The sequence below is a fragment of the Fukomys damarensis genome, unplaced genomic scaffold (genome assembly GCF_012274545.1).
Source record: "Fukomys damarensis isolate Sample0158 unplaced genomic scaffold, DMR_v1.0_HiC HiC_scaffold_8, whole genome shotgun sequence".
Classification (NCBI taxonomy): Eukaryota; Metazoa; Chordata; class Mammalia; order Rodentia; family Bathyergidae; genus Fukomys; species Fukomys damarensis.
The window spans coordinates 24,264,172-24,271,351 of record NW_022900920.1 but is presented as its reverse complement, the minus strand read 5'-3'; the positions used below and the strand labels follow the sequence as shown (position 1 = coordinate 24,271,351).

Sequence of the window (7,180 nt, the reverse complement as noted above, 5' to 3'; positions counted from 1 at the left end):
CCCCCCCAGGAAGCAAGCGTTTATGACCTGTAGGTTGGGTCAGTCGAGCCGTTTCCCAGACCGTGGAGGGCGGTATGCTTCAGTGACCTCTAAGAACACGAATGTCTGCGTTGGTTTTCGGGGGTAAGGCGCTAATTGGAATGCTTTTCCTTAGCGTATTTCTCAATCCTGAAGCCTGAGCGGAAAATAAAAGGCACGCCCAGCCCACTTTCCGGAGGATAGGAGATTGCGAAGGACAACCAGGAAGCGGCTGGGCTGGGAACTGTCCCCGGTTCTCTTATCAGATTTTAAGCGTGCCTGCCGGGGGCCCTAGACAGCGGTCCCCTCCCGCGACCTAGGCTGCATCACTCCAGAGCTGTCATGTCCTCCGACTTCGAAGGCTATGAGCAGGACTTCGCGGTACTCACTGCAGAGATCACCAGCAAGATTTCGAGGGTCCCTCGACTCCCGCCTGGTGAGAACCCCAGCTCCGCCGGGCGGGGGCGTTCTGGAGAGCAAGGAGGCTGGGGGAGTGGGAAAGCTTCGGGGCGCCGGTGTCTCCCCGGCTCGAGGCTGTAGGGGGCGGTGCTGGCGGGCACGGGGGGCGGGGTTTGACTTGATTCAGGGCAAAGAGACGCGCAGCGGGGTTATGGGGTGCAATACAAAGGACCTTCGGAATTCCGAATCCATCGCCTTGTAACTTGTATAATGTTGGAAACGTTTCTCAGTCTTTAATTTTTTTCTCTAGTAAAATGCAAAGATTTCAATATTTAAAAGAATGAAATACCAAGATCGTAGATCCGTAATATACAGCAGCGTTGTGGTAGTAGGAATAGTGTATTATTATATGCTGCAAAATAGAATTAAGAGCCAGGATACCTGGATTCAAATTCCAACTCTGCCACATAGAAATTATGTCGCCTAGGCAAGGGTCTTAACCTCTCAGCTTTCCTTCTGGGTGAAATAAGAATTGTACCGCTCTCATGGAGTTGTTGTGAAAATGAAACGATATAACACGTATAAAGCCCTTTCTTGTGTTTTAGCTAATGTTATAGTATTTTCTATACGTATACCCTTATTTCTTGTTTCTCACTCTTATAGATTTATAACCCAATTTTATCTAAAACTTGTTACAGGGGAATTTTGCTCACTTTTAAATTTCACGTCTCCCATGGAGCTGTTTTTTCTTGTTTCTCACTCTTATAGATTTATAACCCAATTTTATCTAAAACTTGTTACAGGGGAATTTTGCTCACTTTTAAATTTCACGTCTCCCATCTGGAGCTGTTTTTGTTTGGTTTGGTTTGATTTTTTTTTTTTAAGCAAGTATTTCCACGCTAGATTGTAAACCATGAAGGTGGGAGCTGTGTCTGAGTTCCTTGGCATTTATTTACTAAAGGCTCAGAAAAATGTTTAAATGAATGAGCAGATGTCTAAAATATTTGTGACTCACGTGGACAGGTATTATTTTATGGTGTATCTTTCTCTAAGTACAGGCTTAATCTGAGTAGTTAGTTATACGTAAGATTTTTATTCGTTGGGTAAATTTTGTCAATACGGTGTTTGACCCTGCTTCGGGTATAAAGTGTAGAAAGAGGATGCTATTGATCTTCAGACTTATGTGCAGCTTTCTCACCTTGTTAGTGAAGTCCTTGATGCCAGCAGTGATTTTTTTTTTCCTGAACCCAAGTTTTCATTTCTCTTTCCCTTACTTCCTCCCAACTTTGTGTTTATAAGTAATTTTCTTCCTTTATTTCTTGTTTTTCTCCTCCCCCTCCCCGCCTATTTTCTGTTAATAGGGGTATTTGCTTGAAGCCAGGATCTCTGAACTCACACCCCACTCATCTCTTGAAGCCCCAGTTAGTTCTGGAGGAGGTGGATGATGTTTTAAAGAGGTTTATGAATCCAAGTAAGGGGACAAGAGGAGAGAATCAAGGTAGTATGTACCACCGAGCTCTGCTGCCTCAGGTTTTTGCGGAGAAAGTGGCTGATGGCCTCATCTTCTTGACACAGCGCACATCGCCTCGCCTCTTCTCTTCAGCTCTGCTTTACTCCGCTGCCCAAGATCATCTTGATGTTGTTGTCATTGCTGTCAAAGACTACTTCCTTTGAATTGAATCCCAGAACCTCAGAATATCAGGATTTGTGGTTTTAGTTGGATTTTTGGTCAATTTTAATTGTAATGATTTTAGTGGTAGAAACATATCTTTGTGTGGCATAATAGCTTTTGTATTGAGAAACTTTTGTCAAATAACAGTCACCCTTGGGTGCAAAGTTGTAAAAACTGTTTCACAGAAAACAAATTTTGTTACAGTTGAGTTTTTCTTGCCTTTAAATTGAGATGTAACACTTCTTACTACACAAAAGGAAACATTGGTATTGAATTGTTTTGACCCACCTGTCATCCCAACAGGGTGTGAAACTGAGGCAGGAGGACGAGAAGATTAAGGTTAAGTAAGATTTTGTCTTAAAATATTTTAGAAAGGGCTGGGGATGTAGCTTAGTGCCAGGGCCCTCAGGACTGTGTTCAGTCTTTAGTACTGTAAAAATAAGTAGATTAATTAATTTTTTAAAAAGCCATGCTTTTCTTTAGTTGTAATATAGTGCAAAGCCCAAATTTGACAGCAACATTACTACTGAAAGAAGACTTCATTGCTTAAAACTGGAAAAGTGATTATTTGAATAATTAAATAACTATAAAATGCAGTGGTTTTACTCTTCCTAATGAGGAAAATCCATCTGTTTCTAATTGATACATAGAAAAAGATTTTTTTAAATGCTTGTAGTTATGAATTTCAGATATATATGTATCTGTGGACTAATTGAAATTAATATGTGTAACCATGGGCAAAACAATATAATTAGAAGTATTTATAGTATCTCTCTCGGCATCATTAGAGGTTGTGGTGCTTAGCTAAAATTGACCCAGAGGAGACCAACTATAATTTACTTGAGTTAAGAACCTTAACAATTGGAGCGTGCAGGGGATGGTGGCACATGCCTGTAATTCCAGCACTCAGGAGGCTGAGGCAGGAGGACTGATGAGAGTTCGAGGCCAGACTGTGCTACAAAGCAAGAACTGGTCTCAAAAAAACATAAATAAATTTTTTAAAAAATTCTTAAAAAATTGGAGTAGTACCAAAAAAAAAAAAAAAAAAATTGGAGCAAACTTTCAAGCCAAAGCAGTTCATCCTGGAGCATATTAATTCATCTAATTTGAAGTTGAGTGGGAACAATCTATCGAAATGAACTTTACCATCTACTGTGCATATACAATGTGTTGATGTTACTTCCACAGAAAATAGAAAAGATTTAATATGTTAAAACTTTATTCAAAAAATTTAAACTGTTTTGTTAACAATAAAAAATCTGCTCAGACTAAAGTGTTTGAATCTTATCTAATTTTAGTACAGTAATTGGATGTTGGGATGGGTAAGTCCCTTATGAATTACATATTTGTAAGTTGGTCTTTAATGATTACTGTTCTGTTCTGGGGTGGAGAGAGTTCAGGAAAATTGATGAGCAGAAACCACAGACCAGGACCGGGGATTAGCTCAGTGATCCCTGATACCAAGAAAAAAAAGAAGAAGAAGAAGAAGAAGAAGAGGAAGAGGAAGAGGAAGAGGAAGAAGAAAACCACAGACCAGTGCTTTATAGTGGCGTTCCTTTTGGGCATATACTGCTAGGATTGAACCTGTAGGCTTTTGGTTGTTAAGCCCTTGTTCTACCACTGAGCTACATTCCCAGCCCTTTTTATTTTGTGAGGGCTTCTTGCTAGTTGTCCGGGCTGCCCTTGAAATAGGAATACCCCTGCCTCAGCCTCTCCTGTAGCTGGGATTACAGGCGTGTACCACTGCCCCCAGCTGAGTTTCCTTTTCTTTGGAGATGGGCGAGAATCCCTAAGTGGGGAATATGGTGCTCGTGTCTGTTTCATCAAGTAGACTTTTTGAAGGATCTTCAAGGGTTTTTTGCCAGCTACTTTCTTAACCTCACCATTTGGAGACATAAGTGGTCTAATGTGAATCCTAAGTTTGTGATTGTGGACAGAAATGTGTCAGTGGTTATAAGTTGATACAGTGGTGATGGTTATAAGTCAATACAGCTGAGATCTGCATGGTTACCTGGGTACACACTATAGATAACAAGAAGCAGATGAATCTTCCATTAACCTAATTAACCCAAGTTTTTTGTATTTCAGGCTGGTCGTAACTTGAGGGTCCACTGTATTATGAAGCAGGTGTGGTGGCACACTCCTATAATTCTGGGAGGATGAGGCAGGAAGATCTCAAGTTTGAGCCCAGGTTGGGCAGTTTAGCAACTTAGGGGGACCCTTTCTCAAAACACTTTTTAAAATGCCAGGGATATAGCTCTGTGCAAAGGCCCTAGATTTGATCCCCAGTAACACCTATGTGCACATACACACCCGTTTAAAATCCCAGTTCTGCTACTTAGTAGATGTGCAATCATGGACAAATTGTAAACCTGCCTCTTCCATATGTAGAATATGAGCAAAGGGGCAATAGTTTTAACCCTATCATATTTTAATAAAAAATTGAAACAAAGCATGTAACAGCATAGTTCTTGCACAGAGAAACTGTGTGCTAAATTTGTCTTATTGATATCACTGCTGCTGCTGCTGAAAACAACAGGTAAGGTTGGCCAGGACCCAGCCATTCAAACTTAAGTTAGTTGGACTGTAGCGGAGCCAGGTCCTGAGTTTCTGATCGTTCACCAACTGTAGCTGAGCCAGGTACTGAGCCCCATGGGGGGACAGCACCTGCAGCCAATCCACTGATGGCTGGCGTTGTTCTGGGAGACCCATTACTTTGTTCTCCCTGATCAGGTTGTGGGGGGCAAACCTGGTTGAGTGTCACAGATAGATGCGGGCAACCAGGGGGCTCTTTGCTTCTTAGGCAGACGGATTCCCCACTTGGGCTCATCTCACTTATTCACTCAAACGGGCCGCAAGCATAAAGTAACACAGATTCATCTGCTTTCGGAATTGCCTTAGTACGACTCTGGTAAACAACTTAACCTCAGCTGTCTAATTGTCCCTGGGACCTGCAATATGCCATCACCCCCTAATGCAGCCTTCTCCTTTGTGCTGGCAGAGGAGACCAATTAGGCCTCCGTTCTCTGCTCTCTGACCCGACTGCAGTTCCTGCTTTCTTTTTGTACCTGTCCTAGGGTGAGGTTAATTTCTCTTGATGAAGAACTACATTTGAAGGGAAGTGACTGGTCAGGGGCTTTTGGATACGAAATCAGAATTTGGCTTTAAACTCAGGACATCAGGAAGGAAATCAGAGAGAAAAGAAAAAGTGATGGAGCAAGACAAGTGTCTTCTAGAAGGAAATGTTCGAGTCTAACATTAGCTATGGTGAGCCCTGGAAGATTTAGGAGACCATCTCAATAACTCCCTATTAATGAACATTGCTATGGGATTATCTCTTTTTCACTGTGCAAGTAGGGAGAGAATCAAAAGAATCTGCTTTTATTCCTGAATATTGTGGTTTGCTTAAAATCCACGCTCTAGAACTATAATGTCTACATGTAGTTAGTGAAATGTGAAGTATTTGGATAAATTAGGTTAAATACTACTAAAATTAAAAAAATGTTATTAAAGCTAATTTCACTTGTTTCTACCTTTTAAATTGCAGCTGCTAGAGAGTTTTCAATTACTTACATGAATCGCATTACCTTGTGGTCGCTTTAGGCAGAGTTGGAGGGGTGTATGCAGTCCAAACTCAGGGGTTCGCCGGCACAGTAGACAGTTTGCCCAGCGAGGAACCTGGCTAGCTCATGGCCAGCTTCAGGAGCTGCTGGGCAAGGTCCAGTTTTTCCACTGAGCATGCAAGAAAAACAGGCTTCAAATGTTGCCGGTGGCCTAGATAATGTCTCATGACAGTTTACGCATTTGTGGAATTTTATTCCTCTTTGATACTGTAGACATTATAAATATGTGTATCTGAATATCTGTGTGATATTTGCCATATTGTAATCCCAGCGGTACCTCCCAGCATTCAACAGTCAGCCCTTTCTATAATGACCTCTTTGGTTGTTTTTTTCTTTTTAATACATTTAGTTCGTTAGTTATTTTTGTGGTACTGGGGATTGAACCCAGAGCCTTGTATGTATTCTACCAATGAGTTCCAGCTCCAGCCCTAAACTTTGTAGTTTTAGAGCAATTTGAAATGTACAAAAAAAAAAAAAAAAAAAAGAAAGAAATTTTTTAAAAAAAAAAAAAAAAAAAAAAAAAAAGAAAGAAAGAAAAAAGAAAAATTACAGAGATAATACAGATAGGTTTCTCTCCTATTAACATCTTACCTTAATTTGATGTCTCACAGCTACTAAACCGGTATTGATTTGTTATTATTAACTAAGTCCATACTTTATTTAAACTCCCCTCATTTTTTTTTTCTTAATGTCTCTTTACTATTCAATTCAGGATGCCACAAAACATTTAATAGTCATAGCTCCTAAGACTTCTCTTGGCTGTGCCTATTAGACTGTCCTGTTTTTTAATGACTTTACAGTTTGGAGGAGTACTGGTCAGGCATTTGTAGAATGTTCTTCAATTGAGATTTGCCTAGGTTTTTGGCTTTTGATTTTGTTGTTATTTTTAGATGAACTGTGGGTTGGGGGGGAGACTACAAAGGGGAAGCACCTTTTCATCAAATCATGTTAATATACTCAGCATAATTTAGCACTATGGGTGCTAACTTCCATCACCTAGCTCAGATAGTAGTTGTCAGATTTCTTTAATGTAGTATCACTCACTGCTTCCTTTCCATACTGTTTAGGAGGAAATCACATGCATAGCTTATGTGTAAGAAGTAGGAAGTTACAATCTCTCTTCCATTGCTGAGTGCGTATATAAATTATTTGGACTTCTTCTGGATGAGATTTGTCTTTATTTACTTATTCAGTCTTTTGTCTCAGTGTGGAATCACTGATTTATTTTATGCTTTGGGTTATATCCCAATTGTACTTTATTTTGTTACCCAGATTGTTTCAGCTTTTACCATTGGGAGACCTTTCAGTTGGCTTGTGTGTTTTTCTGACATATCCACATCATGGTTTGATGTTGCTTTGGTTTTTAGCACTTTCTTAATGTCTAGTCCAATAAAATATTCTTGGATCATTTTGCACATTTTCTATCTCAGTCCTAGAATCAGATAGGGAATGCTGTTTCCTTTTATTG

The 7,180-nt window shown here is 40.2% G+C and overlaps 1 protein-coding gene across 6 annotated transcripts in view; it reads left to right on the top strand.

Moving 5' to 3' along the window:
* Nucleotides 1-28: 28 nt before the first annotated feature.
* Nucleotides 29-7,180, top strand: part of Vti1a (vesicle transport through interaction with t-SNAREs 1A) — a 363,959-nt gene continuing 356,807 nt past the window's right edge. For 3 of the 6 annotated variants that reach the window (XM_033761430.1, XM_010634613.3, XM_010634612.3), the window contains exon 1: nucleotides 31-454. In XM_033761430.1, coding sequence (XP_033617321.1) covers nucleotides 361-454 — 94 coding nt within the window. In that variant the 5' untranslated portion in view covers nucleotides 31-360. Of the gene's footprint in view, nucleotides 455-7,180 lie in introns of all 6 variants that reach the window. The other 3 variants (XM_033761429.1, XM_010634614.3, XM_033761431.1) reach the window with 3 other exon arrangements.